Here is a 23076-nt window from a genome sequence, read left to right as displayed (position 1 = left end):
AACCAAAGCCCTTCAGGATGCAGACGACCTTCCCTCTTAGCCCTCCAGACCTTTTCACTGTGGTCACAGCCCCACAGGCTCTACATCTTCCCATCTGTAAGTCTGTGCCAGATAACCTTCCCCAGTTTATATTCTCTTCTCCAGGGTGTGCCAACACTCTGGACCAGAGCTAAGCCCTTCTGGTGCATTTCCATGGCACTCTATCCTTGTTCCTTTAATGGTGATCATTAGACTGTAACCTCCTTGAGGTGCAAAGCAAATCATACTAATTTCAGTACAATGTCTGACCAACAATAAAGGCTCATGAAATGGCAACAGACGGCGAGAATGTGTCCAGCAAGTTTCTGCTTGTTTTAATAGCTAGGACTCTGCTGGCCCTTCCTAAGAGGCAGCACAAATAGGTGAAGTGGGCAGCAGGTGAAGAATCAAGTGAAGAAAGGTTATTTCTTGCTCTGCCATTAACTAAACAAACGTCTATAGAGGAGGACATGATAATTAAGATTTTTAAATTCCCTCAAAGTAGGCCAAAAATAATTTGTATTTTGCATTATTTTGTTAATAATTTGCCATTGTTTTTTAACATACTATTGTTCATATGTATAATTTCTTGGTCAAGATATAATTTATACAGAATATAAAAATGACAATTTATGTACTTTCACATTAAAAACAGAAACTGACCATTATAAAGCTTGTGTAGTTTGTCATGGAATATAGAAAAGTACTTTGGTATCAGAAAGGTCTAAGTTCAAGTGCCCTGTAAGTTACTCATTAGTTGTATGATTTGGAGGAGTTCCCCTGCATGGCTCAATGTGTCTCCTATTATTGTACTGGGTACATAGTAGGTATTTAATTGTTCCCCTCATTTATGGTTTTAAAGAAATCTGAGAATACAGAGGTTCATTAAGATACATTTTTTTCCTTTTGCTTTTGAAATAAAAGGGAGGCATTAATTTCTTAAGTAAGTTTCACTTGGATAAAACAGCTACCTTATCTAGCAATTGGTAATTCTTTTAACATTACTTTCAGAGAAATGTAATTTTATGTCACGGTTATGCAGACCTTTTCTCTTTAGTATCTTTTAAAGAAAATAAACTCATATTTTGAAATATTAAACACATAAGAAACAAACCAGCAACTGTAATGCCCCAATGAATCCTGAAAATTTATTACTTGGGAGAATATCAGATACTGATCCTTTGTTTTACAGCTCATGATAATAATCAGAAAATATACATTTTGAAATGAAAGTCGAAAAAAAAGAATTACATATAATACATATTACAGATATTTTATTGGTACATAAGCAAAGCAGTACTAAAAGCATATTTATGTGTCCACAGTAGTGAACGTGGCAATTATCTGTTTAAAGCTGCAGCAACTCAAATCCTCCTTGGGTCAATACCAAAAGACAGATTGGAAATATATTTAGGGCTATCACCATGTCTGGCTGTAAACCTATTTTTTAATCTTTCCCTCCCCCCATATATATATGTATATACTTTATTGCCTTTATATTTCTGCTGGTTTAATATAATTAGTATACTAAATAGTTATCTGCATGTATTTGGTTTCTAAAAATATATAAAATGCATTGGAATAGAGCTCCTGCAGCTTTCAAGCAGTCACTGTCCTGGCATAGAAAGCTTATTCTGGAAACGTAAAGCAGCAACACTGAATAAATAGTGATTGTTTTGTCTTCTCCACACAGCTGATGGCCTTCACCCAAAACTTAAAAATACTGTAGCAAATAGTATAAACATGCAAAAAAATGGACATAACATAAAAGTAATACTTATGAGCTAAATTTTAATACAATATGTATTAATAAAGACAACTTTAGGTAGAAGAGGGATGTGAACACAGCACTGTTATATACATATAAATTAAGGCCCAATTTTTCAAAGGCAATGCACACAGGGAAATGCCCATCTGCCCACATCCTTTGCACACCTGAAATCAAAAGTTTTTGCCTTTTCCGTATTATTTCCTCAATCCATTATTATAGTTCTAACTTGGAAAGATGTTCACAGAAATGGCTTTAAATGAAGTTTCTTTACTCTAAAGACCGTTTTTCTCTTATTCACAAAGAAAATGTTCTTTTAATGCAGGTACAAAATTTATTTATGCTCTGGAGCAAGTGTTTTGTTCTTGAACACTGTTAATAATCACACTTCACACCATAAATTCTGCATCTTTACTGTTTTAGCTCTAGTTTATGATTTATTTGAACTATGGGAATTGATGATTATTCAGGGATGACTGAGGGAATTAAATAGGTAACTACTATTAATACTAACCAAAGTCTCACATATCAATTCCCTGTGCATCAGGACAAAACAAAACAAAACAAAACAAAACAAAACAAAACATGCTACTCAACCAAAATATCTCATAAGGAAAAAAAAAAGGACTGAGGCAACCAACTATGGATCATTCTCTGAAGACGCTAGACATTCTAAAGGGTCAAATATACCAGTGCTATTTCAAATCGTTCCTTGGCAAGAAAAAAATATCTTCTAATGTACTTAATACAGGAAATCCTAATAAAACAACAACTTAAAGTATAATAATAATAATAATAAAAACCTTATAATCTAGTTTAGTATTTAGAACCTGAATATTCCCCCAGATGCAAAATTTTATATTTGGTGTTTTTTGTATATCATTGCCCACTGCCCCCCTCCGAAATGTATCCAAAAGATGTGGCACTTAATTTAACTCATCTATATTCACAATAGATAAAAATGATCAGGAATAGACTACAGTATTTTTAAGATGTTCTAGGGGAATGAGTTTTCTTTCTTCTATTTTAAAAAAAGACTTAGAAAATATTTCTTAGAGATGTTCTTCCAGAAGTAATATAACTGATTAAAAAGTATAGCTGCTCAATGTATTTATCAAATTCACATTTATATATTCTTCTCACCTAGGAAATAGTATTTCTATCTATAATTAGGTACATAAAGATTACCTGGCATTTGAAAATTCAGATAAAGTTGTCACAATGCTGCCAGTCTTTCTTTAAAGTTATTAGGTTAATGCTGATAATAATTTACAACAATTAAGTTGGATATTGACTTCGTGTTTTTGATGGCACACCAAGGCATCTTTGCAATTACAAACTGCAAAGTTTAATATATCTTCAGTTTAACATTTTGATTTAAATAGGATGTGATCAATTTATAAAAATGTTTTTCTTTGTGAATAAGATCTTAATTTCTCTGAACAACAATAACAAAATGACTCTTGGTATAGGATGGAACCCTTTAAAAATAAGGCATATATTGGGCATACATAAATCATTGCTGTCACAAAATCTACAAATTATTTTGATTTTTTTAATTCTCCTAATTTTTAAATATATGTAGATATGAAATAACTATTATAAATTGAGAGCAAATGTGTACAGACTGTAGTTATTTAGGTAAGAATAACTTATTTATCAAGTTATTTGCAAAATAGTATAATGGCACAGTCAACTTGATAACTCCAAGAACCCAAAGAAAATAATATCTTTAGTTGAGGTCTGCCATTTAGCTGGACTAGAAAAGGCAACTCTGCATTATTACTTTCAGTTCTCTAGAAGCTTCTATATATTTTCATAGCCATTCTTAAAAGTTTTCATTGGAAACCTAAATGCAGCATTCTCAGCATTCATTAAACCAAAAATAAGTCAAATGTGTTAAAACATCCAAAGTTGCCCTCATGCATAAGATATAACTTACATCTTTTTATTGTTACCATGGCATTAATATACTAATCCACTTTTACTTTGTTGCATGTAATACAGAGAATATATTTTCCTCAGAATTAAAAACTACTTTAAATTTGAGTTTAAAGTCTTAATTATACTGTACCAAATTTTGATCAGAGGGAATGTAAAAATGGCTAAATGGTATCTGACCACATCCATCCAGATATTACTTGTGAATCTTAGTTAAGTCACCACTCATGGGAGAGGTGTTGACTCATTTTTGGTTTTATAAATAGAGAAAATATATGTACAAATGGAGACTCATGTCCTACATGTAAAAGTCAAGCTCAAAAATGGAAAAAAAAAAAAAAAAAAAAAGATTAACTTAATTTCCTTTGCAAAAAGTACCTAACTCCAACATACTTTCTCTCTAAGCGATTGGAGAACTAGCAATAGTTCATAAAGTACAGAGTAAATTATGTGCAAGCAAAAGCTTGCCCATGGGTGCTTACACCAACAGATCATACATATGAAGTGGGTCATTTTAAAAATGTATCACTTAAAGTAACCTTTCTGAAGCAGACCCACCAGGTATCTCTAACTTATGTATTATGGCAACTCTTGAGGACCCATGAGATTAAAGTGATTAAGGCAGGGCAGAAACAAAACACATAATGTATCAGGAAACCCCACACCTGTTTGGATAGTCAACAGTTACATTTTTGTTTGTTAAAGATACAATTAACCTCATGAAAATATTTCTATTCTGCTATGTGGTCATTCATGTACTGGAAATATTGTAAAGAAAAGATTAAAGTCCAGATTAAAAAGAAAACCTGAATGACTGGATCTAATTAAGCAATGGTTAGGACAGGTACACAAAATAAATACAAGTGGGTTCTTAAGGACTTAGTTTTGATGGTGGAGCACCCTATGACACCTGTAGAGCTGTAAATTGGCAATGTATGGATGGAGTCTGGCAACATGCACACAGTCATAATCACACCATATATAATGTAATTAGGTCACAGGATAAGTATTAATAAAAAATATTAAAACATCAACATTTACCCATTAATCGATTATATGGAATAAATTAAACTAAGCCAGTCACGTATTTCTCTTCACTCTTGTCATGGTTTTATTTATGTATACACACAGTATAATACTTTCCTAATGCTCTCAAAATGCTACAAATAAAAATGAAGGCTTTGCATTACAGCTGCTGGACAAAAACGTCAACACTGTTGATGTGTGAAAACACAGTTTCTTTGTTCTTTAGCATCAGTGCACAGGGTATGGCTCCAAGTGGTATGCAATTTAGGACAGAAAAAAGATACGGTGGCTTGTGAAATATATCCTCTGTTCATCATTGGCACAAATCAAAGAAGGAATTTTCACTGTCCTTGGTACCTTCATTGGGTCTCTCCCCTGAAGACAGATAATGTTATACATATATGCCTTCAGGATTAAAACCAGATGAGATAGGATTCTGTAGAATACGGAGATTACTGGGGAGCTGCCGAGATGAACCGGGCCGCTTCAGGGACCCGGACTGGAATGGTGCCTCTACACAGAAAACAAAGAAAGCCATTTTGTGGACTCAGCAACTCGAAGGACTTAGCAACGTGAAAAATTAGAATTTTTCTGCCTGAAGAGCCAACTAACATTACACTGTAAAACTGTAGTCCCCCGTGGGGTCTGGGGTACGAGGAGAAGGCTAAGTCTTCTTGACCCTCTCAGTGATAAAAACAGTTTTCAGTGGTTTCAACAGTTAATGATCTTTGTAAAAAGGTGAGCATTTTGCTTCTCTTTCTTGGTTGTTCGGATGATACATATCTTTTAAATATCAGCACAAATTAATAATAAAGACTTTTAGGAGAGGAGGAAGGGGTGTCAGGAACAGAAGCTAAAGTTTGACTCATAAGTCAGGAAAAAGTTTATTAAAGAAGCAGTTTAAAACAAATGACAGAAGATTTGGGGATTACATGCTTTTCTAAGTAAATTAAATAACCTAAATATTATTGATTTTCCCCAGAAACAGGACGTACATCAATTTTTTTTTAAGTGGCCCAAGCTTTGAGTGGCAGGTTAACGTTTTAACTGAATGCGAGTAGTTTATTCAAAGTTAACCAGTGAGAATAAAGGGAAAAGAGCAGATTTCTCAACACCTTACCCCTTTCTATGTCTGCATGTGAGGCCTCTACTTCGATGGGCTCCGCTGGCAAAACGGTAACTTTTGTCCCTGTCTGTTGGATAAACTGCTGGAGATTGACTTGACGCAGCTCTTTAGTCAACTGCTCCAGTTCTTGTTCTTTGTCCTAGATGGAAGTTAAAATTTTTCTTTTTATTGGAGGAGTCACTATTGGCCAGCTAAAGACATCCTGGTGATAGTCCATCTGCTTGTGGGGGCCGTGTGTGCGATACTTGCTTGCACAAGAACACAGTCAACAAATCTGTGTTAAATTTGCTAAAAAGAGGCTAAAAAGAGGTCATTTTTGTTCTGTGGCACAGGCCAAAAAGTAAGCAAATAAAGGACAAGAGCTTCTTTAGTCTGTCCTTTTAAATGTGATGCTTTCCTCTGTTAGGAATTCACTATACACCTGATGAAATAAATCTGTATCTATAGACTTTCATCAATAAATACCGGTTTCCATCCATCCCAGTGTTTATAGCAATGTTGCTATAAGCTGTTCACAAATAAATTTCCCTATTATTTACTTCAAAACCGACTGTAAAATTCATAGTCATTTGGTCTGTGAGACTCAGAAAAGTTCTTGTATTTGGTGGACTGTTCAAGTGTTCATGGGATCCGTTACTGAGATTTATATTAGAGCATGAGGAAAGCAAAGTTCCCACAAGATTTTCACTGTGGGGTTCTTAATTAAATCCTTGGCAAAGACAGATCTGAGAACCGAAGATCTTTAAAGAAAGGAGATCAAGTTTGGACAGCCAGAAAGCTCAAAAAACAAGGAAAGGCATTGATGAAGTTCTCTTTCTCTCCTTTACTGCACTATAGGGAAAAGTGGCAAGGACTCATCCAGGTTGAGTCTGTTTGATGAACCTGGCAGGGGTAGGGGAGAGATACCAGAAATGAGTGGTTGCTTCCTCCACTTACTTTGAATGTAGCAAGTACTTGGAGATATGTTAGTTTGATTTTGAAATATTTTTCAATGGGTGGTGAGATTTACTAGTAATGGCTGTCAAGAATTAGTGTTTCCTGTAGATAATAGCAAAGGCAACACAACTTCCAATTGTACCCTTTTTAAGGGTCAAAGTGAATCCAAATAGTAGAATACTGACAAATCAGAGGTTAACAACTTTCCACTGCATGAGAAATTCTCAATTTTCAAAATTTTGGTGGCAGTTTTCTCTCTCACTATGGTTAGTGGCACAGAAAGGAAATCATGAAAGTTCTTTCTGAAAGCTCAGCTTTCTCTGCTGATAAAACTGTTGATATTCCAGTTGAGAAATTCTTCTCAAACTTCCACGTGCGCAGACACTATCTGGACACCTTATTACAAATATAGATTCTGAATTTTTAACAAATGTGTCCTGAACTGCATGGATCACTCTGAATAGCAAGCTTCTTAACCAGCAGTGATCAATAATACAGCAAGCACTAGACATGTGCCACAGAGCATTTGAAATGTGGCCAAATGTAACAAAAATCCGAAATGTGAATTTATGTACTATTTAAGCTTTTATTTAATATTAATATGTAATATTTTAACTATTATTTATTTTTAATACCTCTTTTGTAATTCTCCTAACATCATCACATTTTCTTTTCAAGAACGGGTGTCTAAGAAATTTAAGTTGAGTAATCAGCACCTAATGGCAAAATATAAATATTCTTGTATGTGAACCAGAGAGTGGAAAATCAGAGAGGAACCTCTGTGTCCCTCTCCTCAGGAAAGCAAAGGAGAGTAAGTAATGTGGAGAGAAGGGAACTATTTACATCTCAAGAAAGATGGGGTTAGCAACAATGGAGAAGTAATAGATAAGCAGTTAACTAGCCACACAGTCCCTGGCAAACCAATCTGCAGTAATCTCTTTTGCACTGGATTCCTTATCTCTAAAAGGAGTGAAGGTCAGGTTCACTATCTCATCATTAGTGTCCATTCCAGCTCCGAGGTTCTATTCTCTGTATCCAATTACCTAATGTTACAACTGACACACAGTAAGAAACCTGTTGCCATGGAACAAGGATCAGTGTGGCTTTAGCGCTCATCTCTGTTTTGGTCTCACATCTTAGCTTTGTCGTAAGTCACAGAAATTCTAAGAAACTTATAAGCCAAGATAGCTTTCTAACTTTCAATATAAGAGAAAATGGACAATCATTAAAGAAAATGCCAAGAATATATTAATTCTTTTAAACAGACGAAACATCCTTTTTATAAAAATGTTCTTACCTGTAATCGTTTGGTGGCTTGTCCAAGAGATCTCTCTACAGCTTTAATGCCATTTTCCAGCCTCAGACTCTGTTGGCCTTGAATGTCAATTTCTCCTCTGACCTTACCAATCTTTCCTTTAACCTCTTCTTCATTGATTTGTGCCTCCTGAACTTCCCGTTGTAATTTTTCTGCTTCAAGACCACTTTCCATAGTCTGGATCTGAGCCAAATAGTCCTTTAATTTGCTCTCACATTCTGTTATTTTCTGTCTTATTTCTTGAAGTTGATCCTTCAGCTGTTTTTCATTTTCCTGTTCAATCTGCAATTCATTTTCCCAAAATTCTTCCTCTTCAATTTCTACATCATTTCTTTTGATCTTTTGCTCCAGGCGGACAATTTCCTCTTCAAGGTTAGAATTATACTTTTGCTCCCAAAACTGTATTTCGATTTCATTTGATTCTAGCTCTTTCTCAATGGATTGAAGCTTCTCTGTCTGTAACCGAATCAGCTTCTTTAACTCATCTGCTGTTGTTTTGCAGTTATTCAGCACCTTTTGCTTAAATTCAGTTTCTTTACCCTTTCCAAAAATGTCCATTAATCCTTTGGCACCTCCTGTAAATGTTAATGATTTCCTTTTAGGTTCTCTCCTTTTGATTGATTTGTCAATCTGAGGCCTCAGTTTGGCTAAAGGGGGCAAACTCTGCCTGTATAAAGTTCTTTCAGGAATTCGAGCCACACTGTCTGAAGTGGGTCGCTCACTAAGAGATGGCCCAGTTCGACGTAAAATTAGCTGTACATCACTAGCATACTGCCCCCATTTGTTTAAGGATATGATAGGATTTTCATGAGGCGCTAAGTGTCTTTCAGTATCTCTCCATTTTTCTATAAGAGTGTACCTTCCAGTTCGACCTAGATAAAAAAGATAATAACAAACTGTCAAAGTGGCATATGCAATAGCTAAAATAATGCTACAGAGGACACTATTTAATAAATGTGTCTTCTTGATTAGCATCAAAGTCTAGTCCATGCTGCTTTTAAAACTTCCCCTGAAGAGGGGAGCCTGGGTGGCGCAGTCGGTTAAGCGTCCGACTTCAGCCAGGTCACGATCTCGCGGTCCGTGAGTTCGAGCCCCGCGTCGGGCTCTGGGCTGATGGCTCAGAGCCTGGAGCCTGTTTCCGATTCTGTGTCTCCCTCTCTCTCTGCCCCTCCCCCGTTCATGCTCTGTCTCTCTCTGTCCCAAAAATAAATGTTGAAAAAAAAAAAATGGAGTTAGATGTCTTACCTTTAATTTCCAGTCCTATCAATAAATAGCCCTGCTAATTTAGGTCACTTCAATCTTTAAAAAAAAAAAATAAATAAAACTTCCCCTGAAGATATGTTAACAGCATAAAATTATGGGATGTGAATTACATATATCCTTCAGATTTGCTTAGAAATTGAACACTTTAAAACTCAGGGAGACTTTTATACTATTGTTAAATGCCTGATTCCCTAGACCTTCCTGTGTGGGACAAGACTTCTAGATAAAACAAAGGATGACAGGAGAATGCCCCACTGGAAGCCATGAGGGCCTGGTCGCAGCAACTAGGTAGAACTTCAAAACTGGAATAAATTTCCTCTTTGTGAATTCCTATGCTTTCTCTGCACATTAGAACTTGGGAAGGTTAGAGGCCCATTTTCCTCCTGAAAGGAGATATTGAGCCAGTGAACAACATGCTACTTAGCTAAGAGGTGGCTGTACAGGTCTTTCCTCTGTTTCTGCATAAGGGCTTGGCCATCCCATAGCTCACACTGCTGGTATCTTTCTGCACACCTGTGGCAAATAAAAATCGCTTCAGTGAAAACAGCTCTTCAAAATAATTTTGTAAAAAAATAGGGGCTGAAAGAGAAGCCTTCTACAGTTTTGATAGTTGTAGCTTAGAAGCCGATTAAAAAAAATTTTTTAAAGGCAAAAATATTAAAAAAAAACAGTAATAAAATCATATATAAATAGAAATACTGAACCTAACTAGTAACTACAGAAGATAAAATTTCAGAAGACAGTATAATATCATTAAATTGAACACAGTTTCTAAACATTTTCATTTAAGGTAGGTAGGTCAGATGGATATTTTGTTAAAAATATCCACTACATACCTGAAACTAATATAAATGTTACATGTCAATTACATCTCAATAAAAAAGCATCCATTACTACTTAACATTATTACAAGGAAGAAAAAAACTGATCCTGGCACCTAGTAATTATAATACTGGTCCATACAGCTACTGATTTATCTTCTTTTTGAATTTCATGAGCTTCTGAACCAGTAGTAGTTATTTTCTCAGTTACTAGGTCAATAAATTAAGATCTGGATATACATATTCCTATGTATATGAGTAGCCATGTATGCAGTGTAGAGTTAGTACACAAAGAATGATACTGCTTTAAACATATGCATATATTCTCCTTTAAGGACACTGAATCTTGGGTACAGCTACAAAGTTGAAGCTTGGGAGGCAAACAGACTGGAGTTTTAATCCCAGGTTTTGTTTTTTTGTTTTTTTTTTCTTGAGAGAGACAGACACAGAGTCACGGGGGGGGGGGGGGGGGAGGGGAAGGGGAGGGAGAGGGAGAGGGAGAATGTTAAACAGGTTTCACGCCCAACATGGAGCCCAACACGGGGCTCCATCTCACCACCATAAGGTCATGACCTGAGCTAAAATCCAGAGTCTGAGGCTTAATAGTTGAGCCACTCAGGCACCTCAGTCCTATGTTTTAATTGCCTACTGGATAAATAGCATAACCTCACTTCTAAAATAGAGACCGTAGCAGTATGTCACAGGTTCTGGGAGTCAGAGTCAGACATAGTAAGCACCTACAACACTGCCTGGCCCATGGCAGGCATTCAATACATGGTAGCCATTATTAATTTTAAACATTGTTAGTCACATAACAAAAGGGTTGACCAGAGACCTCTTAAAAATGATGTGACATGACAATAATCTGACTTAAAAATCCTTCAGCACCTTTCAACAACTTTCAACTATACAGAGCTGGAAAGAGCAAAAAGGCTCTGGAGTCAGAAGGCCTGTGTTCAAGTTTGGCTCTGCCAGCTACTTAAATGATCTGCGTGATGCATTAAATTTCCTTTGGCTTCAGTTTCCTCATCTAAAGGGTGAGAATAGTATTTTCTTACTGATACTGTTGTGAGTCAAATGAGATGTGAAATATAAATTTTTTTTTCTAAAATTGAAAAGTTCTATACAAATATTAGTTGTTACTATTATCAAAATGCCTGGGCAAACAAGGGGAATGAAGAAGAAAGCCTTAGTACAGTGGATTGGCTTCTTGGAGTAAAAACGTTTCTAGTGACTTTCAGGTTAAAAGTTACTGTAATTACTCCAAGAAAAACCACATGACAAATCTGCAAGGCTAAAACTGTTCCACGTGTACTCACTGCTTCAAAGATCACAGCACTCTGTGTTCTTGGCTTTCCTGCCTGTCAACTACTTTTAGAATCTCACTCTTATCTGGAGCTCTGTGTCCTCATAAGTAATGTGAGGGGTTAGACTAGATCAGCAGAGCCCTCTCTAATTCTACCAGGCCAATGAAGCATCTTGAAAAAGAAAACAGAATCATTACATTATACAAGTTATATTAATTTTAAAGACCCTAATTTAGTCATAATTAAATACGAAGCTAATTTTTCCAATGCTTAATGGTACTGCTGCCCTATGAGAATGTCTTGGTAGAAGATTATTTAGAATTACTTTTAATGCCAGTTTTCCCTTTTTTGTTAAATAATGCATATTTAGTGCAGTTAGACAAAAAGAAAAAAAATCTATCCAGTAATATAAAAAAGCTTTTATAAAAGGTAAATTAATAGCTTTGATTTTATTATAAAAATTGGGTTTTAGATAGGTTATGTAACAGTTAAATCCCATAATAATTATTTTTAATACCATACTTGGCAAGACCCTAAAGATCCTATTTCATTTGGATAGATTCAAATTCCTCCTGCAAAACTCCTTTCAATGCATTTTATTAAACGGATACACTGAGTTGTACCTTGCATTCCATCTTGATGTACCCCTAAAACTAACAAAAAGGAGTATCTATCTACCTACCTACCTACCTACCTACCTGTAGCATTTGTAGATTAGGCTGTTGTGGCTATTTAGAAATGTGTGCCACAATAATGAATGGTAAATAAAATACTGATTGTACTTTTGGATAGATGAAGCAATTGAGTGTATTCCCAGTATTATATTAACTTCATATAATAAGGAAAATCACATAGAGAGACTTTAATGCATTAGTGGAATTTCACTGGATGATTGACATAAATTAAAAGGAAATAGGATAATAGATTCTTCTCATCTAAGTTAAAGCAGAATAGTATGTAATATGAAGTTTTTGAAAATATACACCAAAACTCAAATATTCAAATATGAGTCACTCAGAAACATTATGCCCTTATTTCAACCACTCAACAACATTGTGTAAATCATTTTTACAGAGCCAAATAACAAAATCATGATTGAAAAGTCACATCTTGTTATTTAGTCAACAAGTACATATAGAACATCAAATACCTGTCAGAAATAGTGTCAGGCCCTAGGGATATAAATTCTGTTGAACACCTTGATCATCAACCCTCTTTGTAAGTTTTAGCTTTAGCTGACATTTGGTTTTTTTCTTCAGTTTCAAATCCTTCTTACCCCCAAAATGAATACTATACATTATTCAAAAAAACATGACAGAGAGTTGCATTCATCACTTATGAATTTAATGCTAACAAATCTTCCTGTTTCTGGATATATTAGAAGTGATGTCAGTAAACTTATTCTTTATCATGAATCCTACTGCCCTGAATTTTTCCAAGAACAGACACTTTTTGCTCCTTGAGCTATATAAACATTTTGGATTCTTATATAGTCTCTAGTTAACATAACCAATCATTCTCATAATGACTTAGAATTCTTACAAGGAACATCTCTGTAAAAGAAATTGCATCATTTTATAGTCTGTTAAATGCTTTTGATGCTGACACACACACACACACATATATATAAAACAAAGATATATAAAATATATGAAAATATATTTTACACACAGGCTTAATTGGTTTTGTGAAATAAGCAGTATAGATATGATCCTCAACTTTTCAGTGAAGAAATCAAAGCTTAAAAAATTTAAAGCAATTTATCAATTACATACAACTACTCTGCAAATTTGTCAATGAATTTTCTATAAGTCCTAAGTGTAGCTGTTAAGATAATTTTAACCATAGAGTATTTAATTTATAATGACAGTGATATAATGTAAATATCTCTGAATATAACCTGTTGGTCAGCTATAGACAACCCAGAGTTAAGTCATTCACAGTATATTTTTGAAACCACAGTGTTGATGAGAATATCATGTAATCTATTTATCGTGTAATCACAGAATCACTGCACATTAATTTAGGAACTATTTAGTATTATATGATGAGTTTACTACTATTAAAAAATAATAAAACCATTAAATTTATTGATTTCATAATGATTTACATTTATTATGCCTCTATTTGCTAGGCACTGTGTTGCTTACTTTGCATAAATACTATTAATCAAAATAAGAGGTAACATTTATCACTATAGACCAGTAATATTTGGGGGGACTTTTTGTTAATGTAGCATAATCTAACCCATCCTGACTGATGCATGCTATGAATTACATGTATTTACATTCACTAAAATAATCTTTTATGGATGTAGAAAATATAGAAAGTACTTAGAATTATGAATGATTACACTATTGTTATAAATATCAAAACTGTAAAAGATAATCTTGGCTACATAAAAGCAGTATAATTTACTATTAAGGACTTTTATTTCTTGTTTCAGTATAATTCAATCAATAACTATACTTTCTAACAGATGTCCACTGAGATTATAGGGAGTATAACCAAAACAGTATACAAGAAGTTAAGAGCAAGGTTCTTGAATTAAGACTACTGGTTTGAATCCCAGTTACCCTCTTACTAGCTCTAGGAGCTTGGGCAAGTTATCTGGTATCTCTGTGCCTTAGCTTGATCATCTATAGAGATAATAGATGATCCTCATAAGACTTGCGAGGATTAAGTGGAAAATTTAATTCACAATCCAGTAAATGAAAAATAAGACTTTAAAACTATCAAGAATTATGGAGAGTGAAATCTTTAAACTTATCTAGAGGTACATAAAAGGAGTGTGTATAGTGATTACTTCTAGGAGGCAAGATCGTGAGTGATTTTTAAAATTTTCTTTGTATCTTTTCTGAATTTCAAAAAAAGTCTATAATGAATACATCTGTAAAATGGGTAAATTTGTAAATTTCTAAAATTGATAATTTATGCATGAAATTAATAAGAGTTAAATGTGAGAACATAAAATATTATTTTCCTTATCTTCTAAAGGATCATACACTCTTAGAAATGGATAGGGCATTAGGTGGTCACCTAGTTCAGCCTGTAATTTATAGAAAACTTTAAAAAATTCATTCAGTTATTCACAAATATGTATTGAGTGTCTACTACTTAGGCATGGCTTTAAGCTATGAGAATAGGCAATAACAAAACAGTAGCAGGCAATATACAGCACACAAATAAATGTAGGTCTACTGTCCATTATCCAACAGCTTTAAGGCCAGATATGCTGAAACTTCAGAACTTTTTGGATTTTAGAAAGGTAACATGGTGCTATCCCTATAGGTCTATAATCAAACATATTACAGTTTACGAAGTAAAATGTATCAACATTCATATCAAATGGAATAAATATAAATTAAAAACAGCCTCATATTGAATCAGAACAGTTTTTAGCACCAGATGAGTTCAAGACATTCCAAGTGTGGCTAACAAATGAAGTATGATAAATTTAAGGCTTTCAGAAACGTTTAGATTTAAAAATGTGTATATGGTCTATATATGTGGCCTATAGGTAATATGTCAGGAGGGGTAAGTGCTATAGAGAAAATTAGAGTATGGCAGATAAAGAGTATGTGAGTGTATGTGCATGTGTGTATGGATATGTGGTCAGGGACATCTTTTGTGGGAAGATATTTAAGCAGAGATCCAAGGGAACGAATTTTGAAGATATCTGGGTGCAGAGTATTCTCAGCAGAGAAAAGAACAGAGGCAAAGACTGAGACAGAAATATCTTTGGTATAAGTACAGGGACAATCAAAAGTAAGTGGTAGAGAATGAAGTCAGATTGGTGAGGGGGTAAAGTAGAGATTCATTAGTGTCTTGAAGACCACTGTATGGACTTACACACACACACACACACACACACACGCACACACAATGGAATATTACTCAAAAACAAGAATGAAATCTTGCCATGTGCAACAGCATGGAGCTGCAAAGTATTATGCTAAGGGAAATAAGTCAGTCAATGAAAGACAAATACCATATGATTTTACTCATATGTGGAATGTAAGAAATAAAACAAAGGAGCATGGAGGGTGAGGGAGGGGCAAACCAGGAAACAGACTCTTAAGTATAGAGAACAAAGTGATGGTTACCAGAGGGGAGGTGGGTGGAGGGGAGGTAATGAAGCTTAAGGAGGGCACTTGATGATGAGCAACAAGTGCTGTATGTAAGTGTGAAATCACTAAATTGTATGTGTGAAACTAATATTATACTGTATGTTAACTGACTGGAATTTAAATAGAAACTTAAAAAAAAAAAGTATTACTTTAAAAGAAATATGGGATGCCTGGGTGGCTCAGTCAGTTGGGCATCCAACTCCTGATGTCGACTCAGGTCATGATCTCATGGTTTGTGGGATCCAGTCCTGCACTGGGGTCTGTGCTGACAGTGTGGAGCCTGCTTGGGATTCTCTGTCTCCCTCTCTCTCTGACCCTCCCCCACTTGTGCTCTCTCTTTCCCTGTCTCAAAATAAACAAACATTAAATAAAAGAAATTTGTTAAGAATAGGCTGGAGGGGACCAAGATGATGCAGGGAGATGAGCTGGAAGGCTACAGCAAAAACCTAAGTGAGAAATGATGGTGGCTTACCTCAAGTTGTTAACAGTGACTGTGAAGAGAAACAAGATTCTGCATGTATACTGAAGGTAGTACAGGTAGGATTTGTTACTGGATTAGTTGTAAGATATTAGAACAACAACAAAAAAGATCACATAAAAGTTTTCGTTCTAATCAATTAAAAGAAAAGAGATTTCATTTGTTGAGATAAAGAGAAAGAAGAAATTTGTGGGTGGGCAGCAGCGGAGAAACAGACTTGGGTTCTCTCATTTGAAGAGAACAGTTTACTACAATACCCATTAACCACTAGCCACATTTAAATTTTAATTAAAAATTCATTTCCTCAGTTATACTAGCCACATTTCAAGTACTCAGTAGCTGCATGTGGCTAGTGGTTACTATACTGCATAGCACAGATACAGACCATTATTATCCTTGCAGAAAGTTCTACGGGACACCACTGTTTTAGAAACTGTGTTTTATTGAATACTTACTTTAGGCAAAGCAATGGTGTAAGAAGAATAAACAAGCAGGATCCCTACTGTAGGGGGACTTCCAGAGAAAAGAAGCGTTGAATAGTTAAATTAGAATTCAGTATAAAATGTGCTTGTTTGAAAACTGATCTCGTGGGGCAAACTATATGAAACAAGGCTTCTTAGGAACAGTTCACTCCACCTTGGACCCCAGCCCCATCAATTTGTTTATATTAAATGCTAACTCTGGCCCCAGTTGAAGGAGATATAGGAATAAGATCATTAGAAGTGGGAACAGAGAAAAATTCTAAATCTTTAGTACTTCAAATGGTACCAGGCAACAAAGGAGTGTGAATCAGAAAACTTTTCCCTCAGTCTCCTTGATTTCTTCCTCTTTTCCTCTCTAATCTTTTGTTAGCCATACTTTACTTAAGTTCTAAGCTACTTGAGGGCAGAAATACATTCTTTTCATATTTTGGGAATATTGTAAAAGCAAATGCATTTTCTGGACTATAACTTGAAACAGGCTTTCTGTTTCACATACAGATTTGAGAAGCAGTTTGAATTGTGAAATAATGGCATTTCTGGGATAGTTTATGAGAAAAACAAGATAAAATATCTGAAATTGGGACTGTTTCAGAAAGCCCAAGATGTATACAGTGACCAAACACACAGCACGCTGCAGGACAGTTTATCCATCTCATGCCAATTAAATGTTTCAGAGTTATGTTTTTATTTTGTTATTCTGTCTCATTATTCCACCACCTAGATGTAACCTGTCAAGGTAGTCACAGATCAGAGTAGAAAGGATTTCTTTCTATACTATTAGATGCATTCAACATCTTTTACCAATTTATGTTCTATTTTTAGCTATTTTCTAATTTGACTCAATTGATTAGCAGCACCAAGTCAAAAAATGTTTGCTGCCATATATATTTGCAAATTACCAAGTTGTGTAAATATTTTTGTGTCCTGATGGTTTCCTGAAAGTAATTTTAGCTATCCAGAGAATTTCAATAATCCCTAATCAAGAATATATCTATGGTGTTTCCATCCCATGAGGCAAATGTGTGGGTTTGAACCCATGAAGGTATTCTACAAGTTGCTTCAGTATACATTTTTTAGAAGCATCTGCAGTTTTCTCATTCAGTACATACTCCACTAACAGGATACCTAAACTTTTACTGTGTTAAACTATAGAATTTCTGGGACTGTATGTCACAGAATTAATTTTCCCCAATTGATAAACCCTTTATTGTTTCTTATAGTGGAAATAAGGTCAAAATAATACTATAAAACTTTCACTTAGTGTTTAAACTTTGAATGCCAATAACCCACATTACAAGACGGATAAATATTTAAGTATGTATCAAAAGCGTACTGCATCTGAAGCTGAGAAAATCTTATGGCACAAGAGAAACAAGGATCAACAGTCCTCGGCTAGTTGCCAGTTGAGTCATCTCTCAGATGAATTCTGAATTTAATGAAGTATTTATGATACAGGAAAAGAGTTGTTTGGCCAAGTCTGGAGAAATATAAAACCTCTATATTCAAGTCATCAACTTTTCAAAACGGTCTGGACTGAGTTACCGAGAAAGCAAAAATGGGGGTAGATTTTAGTTAAAACTTCTTTCTGGCTTGTTCACAAACAGGTACATTACACTGTTTAGTTCAAATTGATAAACACACACCTGGTATATCTGGGCATTTTCCCTTTGAAATTCTGTGTAGAAAATGTGACTATCATATGATATGGACAGATGCAGCTTACTGCACTCCTTAGCCACCCTGTAAAATATACTCATTTTCTTTTAAAACACTGCCCATGGCTTCTTTTTTTTTTTTTTTTTTAATATTTATTTATTTTTGAGAGACAGAGAGACACAGAGTGCAAGTGGGGGAGGGACAGAGAGAGATGGAGACACAGAATCTGAAGCAGGCTCCAGGCTCCAAGCTGTCAGCGCAGAGCCCGACACGGGGCTCAAACTACTCACGAACTGTGAGATAATGACCAGAGCCGAAGTTGGATGCTTAACTGACTGAGCCACCAAGGTGCCCCTTATTTTTATTTTTTAAAAATGTTTATTATTGAGAGAGAGAATGAGAACACATGGGAGCGGGGGAGGGGCAGAGAGAGAAGGTGAGAGAGAATCTCAAGCTTAATCTCATGAATTGTGAGATCATGAGCTGAGCTGAAATGAAGAGTCAAATGCTTAACTGACTGAGCCACCCCAGGCACCCCTGAATTTTTTATTTTTATTTTAAAGAGAGAGCACACAAGCAAAGAGAGAGAGAGTGAGAGAGGGAGGGGGAGAGAGAGAATCTTAAGCAGGCTCTATGCTCAGCATGGAGCCTTGATGCGGGGCTCTATCACATGACCCTGGGATCATGACCTGAGCCGGTATCAGGAGTTGGATGCTCAAATGACTGAGCCACCCAGGCACCCCAATGTTTTTCTTTTCAAAAAGTAGTCAGAATAAACAGTAAATAGGATTTTTTCCTAATGAGGGGTCTGGGAACTAGGAATCTATGTTTTGGCTCAAGAAAACATCTTTAGTTCCAGAAATCATTGTTTAGGATAAACAATAAGAGAACAGAGACAGTGCAGACTCTGGACTCAAGATCAGTAAATCTGGGAGAAGCCAGAAGACAAGTGTCTTTACAGATTTATTTAAGCATGGGGAACTGTAATAAGTAAAAGTGTACTCTCGAGTTGTATTATGGAACCAAATAAAAAACTAGAAATCTATATTTAATATAAAAAAAAAACCCAAACAACAACAGGAAGGATAAACCACTTTGTCTCAGACTCTCAGAGAGTTCACTTACCTATCGCTTGAGCTAAGGCTATTACAACCTCCTGGCACGTTGTAACTTCGGTGACCCCACAAACAATCCTCTGAACTCCATCCACCCATACTTTAAGTTCCATGGTGCACCAGCCAGTCACCCAAGGGCCCTGAGACTGGTCATCAAGGTGTCAGGTCATGTCGCTGGCTATGGAAATGTGAGGAAGGCAGAGTCTTGCGTAGTCAGCTAAAAAGAGGAAAAAACATTTTTAATAAAATGAGTCTTAAAATTTCTTAAGTATTATGCAAAATAAATTTTAATATCTCATAATCCTACTACCATTAATGACCAAGTACTTACTTATTTCACAGAAGTGAATTCAGCAGCATGAATACAACTATAGCTATTCATGACATTATTTCATATTAGTACAATTTTCATAATTATAATTTTATTTATTTATTTTTGAGAGAGCGAGCAATCAAGTAGGGGAGGGGCAGAGAGAGCGAGAGAGAATTCCAAGAATGCTCCATGCTGTCAGTGCAGAGCCTGACATGGACTTGATCCCATGAACCATGAGATCATGACCTGAGCCAAGATCAAGAGTTGGATGCTAAATGGATTGAGCCACCCACATGCCCCATATAATTGTAATTTTAATCATAAAGTAACTCTTCTTTGGGTAAAGAAATCCTACTTACTGGACCAAGCCCTATTGCTCAACATAGAAGCAATTTATTAAAAACACATAAGCTATTTAAAAAAAAATATCTCATTAGGATCACTTCTGAGGTTAAAAAAAGATGTTTGTCATTTTTTGAATAATAACTGAACCAGTTTCCACAGCCTTGCCGGCATTTGTAAATGTATCTTCAGAACTCCACTGTATTCCTTTGTTTCATGTGAACCTTGCCTCCCTCTCTTCCCAAAAGGACTGAGAGTGTTGCTTTTACCACAGAAATTCTAACACTAACCATAGTATAACGCATAGGTGTGCAGAAAATATTAGTTGATGGAAATTAATTCTTTTACTTAAGGCTGGCAACTTCCCCATATATGAACTGCTTGACTTTTTCTTATTTATTTCACTGGGGTTTGATAATATTCTTAATTACAAGTTATTCTAATAATATAAATCTCAATTTTTGTTGTATTTGTGGTGTTTCCTCATTGTTTTTTTTTTTGTTTAGTTGCATTTATTCATATGCCATGCAGAAATTTTCACACTCTCCTGCAATCAAACCAAATGTCTTGATTTCTTGTATTGATTAGAATGTTATTAGCTTGCTAAAAATCAATTGCACACAATTCTTTTTCCTGTAGGGTTTTAAAATCCCAGTTCTTCCTGTGTTAAATCTTTAATCAATCTATGATTTGTTCATTGTCCTATGATCTTCCTGTTTTTTGTTGGTTTCTTTGAAAAGAATATTAAAGTTTATGAGATGTAATAAACATTGATTTAATTAATTAAAACAATATTTAAATTTATTTAAAGGTTGACAATGGAACTAGTGTTTCAGCATTAATGACTTATTGAAAAGCTTATTTAAAAAAAAAACCACTAAAAACTTTTCTAGTAAAACAGCATTTGTTATAAACAGTAACACAGTCCTTATGCATTTTCTTAAAGGACCTAAGATAGTTCTAGGCCACCTGGGTAGATGAGTCAGAACATATGTGAGCGAAGGCAAATAAGCTTATTTGCTTTCTCCAGGGAAGGTGCAAAAATACTTTTTGTCATCCTGAAAACAAGGGAAAGGACTGACAGTTTCCCAGCGTGTTACTTCAGCTCCGTCTGCCTACGCTGCAATACAGACAGAGGTGGTTTCATCAACCCTCCCTACACCCAGATAAAGGGCTATTTGCCTCTGACAAGCTAAATTGCCATAACTGTGTTCCTTAGTTATGAAATCTCATGAAATGGTGAAGTTTCTGGGTGGAGAAAAGGGCTCCAAAGCCAGAGAAATGTAAGAAATTCTACAAATAAAGTTAAACAAGTTTCTTTACAGTTAGACCACTCTGAGCATTTAATAGGCTGATGTATAGTTGAAATTTCAAATGAGAATTTCAAATATGCTACTGTCCCCAATCCATTTAAAGACCATTTGATGAAAGGAAAAAGAATTCTGACTTTAAAACAAGATATTTTTCGTTTTCTGCCAGACGCTCTACTTATTAAAAATAGAATACGTATTATTCTTTCTTGGAATATAGTTAAGATTAAAAAATTGGCCCAACATTAAGATATTGTATTAAATTAATATAAAAAATTAAATTACTTTATTAAATAAAAAGCTGAATTTAAAAAACTAAACCGAATTAAAATCTATTTAATACCTAGTCCATTATTTTTCATTAAAATATCTTACACTTGGGGAACCTTGCAAGGAAGACAGCAGATCTCATTAAAGGCCTCCTCCCCCCAAAGAAACCTGTCATTTAAAAGACACTTATGAGGTTCATTTTTAAGTTCTACAAAGGTTTTAGTACACTACCACATATTTTCCTATCTTGAATTATCATTGTTTACCTCAAACTTTTAATCATTAAGAGAATACAAATGAACAAAGAACACATGTACATCTACTAAATATTACAGAGTATAGTAACATTGTGGGAAAACACTGAGCATAAATAATACTGCTTAGTTTATATAAACTTGCAGGTATTTATCCTCTTGATCAGAGACTTCCTACCACGGCTTATCACAGAGAAGACCAGCATCTGCATTTTTTACACTACTAATATTCTCTTTCAAACTTAAATCCTTAAGGAGGGTAAAAAAAAATGCCTTAATAGATCATGTGGCCCAAAATTTTATTTCTAACAGGGCTATTGTTTTTAGAATATGGCTTCTGTCCAGTTTGGGCTGTACTAACAATCATCCCTAGTTTCCCTAAAAATCATGGTGTTATTCATGGAAGTCATCTGTAGAATCTGTCCCTCTCTAAGCCCTTAGGTACTCCCTTCCAGGATCTGCAACCCTGTTCTATCCTCCAGAGTCTAATTCCTATGGCTCTGTTCCCAGTCCCAGAACTAGACTAGAAGGAAAATAAAGTCCTACACTGTAGGTGCGTTTCGTAGACTGGTCATCCTTGGAACTAAGGACTCGAGAAGCTAAAGGGCTTTGGCATCTCAGCTGGAATCTGGAATACATTTTTCCATGGAAACAATGATGTAGGTAGAAGTAAGGTTCTACTGCAAAAGTAGTAGAACTTATATTATAGTTCAGTTATGGTTTCCATTATAAGGTTTCTATATATTCAAACCATGATTTTAATTTTTATAATGAAGAACTAGGTTTATTCAGTAACAAGCTACTGGGAACAAAGTGTTCTTTAGTTAAAAACCATTTACTGTCTTGAAAGCCTATTGGAATTAAGCATCTGCATTTGTGGAGACATATTCCTCCAAGACCAGTACTTTAATAAAGCAATTTCAGTCAATCCTCATTATTTGTGGGTTCCTAATTTGTGAATTCATCCACTCACTAAATTTGTAACCCCAAAATCAATATTTATGGCACTTTCACAGTCATTCACAGACATGTATACAGCAGTGGAAAATGCAGAGAGGCAATACTCTGCCTTCTTGTTTCAGCTTTCATAACATCAATAAGTTATCTTTTCTCAGTGTTTTTAGTGCCATGTTTTGGCATTTTTATGGTCTTTGTTGGCGATATCATTGCTGAAAATGGCTCCCAAACACAGTGCAGACACTATC

At 35.1% G+C, this 23076-nt stretch overlaps 1 protein-coding gene across 2 annotated transcripts; it reads right to left on the bottom strand.

The window, feature by feature from the left end:
• Positions 1-1139: 1139 nt before the first annotated feature.
• On the bottom strand, positions 1140-22526 carry RASSF8 (Ras association domain family member 8). Of its 2 annotated transcripts, XM_003988504.6 has the most exons (5): positions 22418-22525; positions 19393-19599; positions 8113-9002; positions 5874-6018; positions 1140-5266 (listed from the first exon to the last, which is right to left on the bottom strand). In XM_003988504.6, the coding sequence occupies exons 2-5, from the start codon at positions 19493-19495 to the stop codon at positions 5145-5147; spliced, it is 1260 nt and encodes a 419-aa protein (XP_003988553.2). In that variant the 5' UTR covers positions 19496-19599; positions 22418-22525; the 3' UTR covers positions 1140-5144. The 2 variants fall into 2 exon arrangements, with proteins under 2 accessions (XP_003988553.2, XP_044917514.1); XM_045061579.1 differs by lacking the exons at positions 1140-5266; positions 5874-6018 and adding an exon at positions 6042-6761 and having other exon boundaries at positions 22418-22526.
• Between the last annotated feature and the right edge of the window lie 550 nt (positions 22527-23076).

This window comes from Felis catus, chromosome B4 (assembly GCF_018350175.1).
Source record: "Felis catus isolate Fca126 chromosome B4, F.catus_Fca126_mat1.0, whole genome shotgun sequence".
Classification (NCBI taxonomy): Eukaryota; Metazoa; Chordata; class Mammalia; order Carnivora; family Felidae; genus Felis; species Felis catus.
The sequence above is the reverse complement of the archived record's forward strand: the minus strand, read 5'-3'. Positions and strand labels throughout refer to the sequence as shown.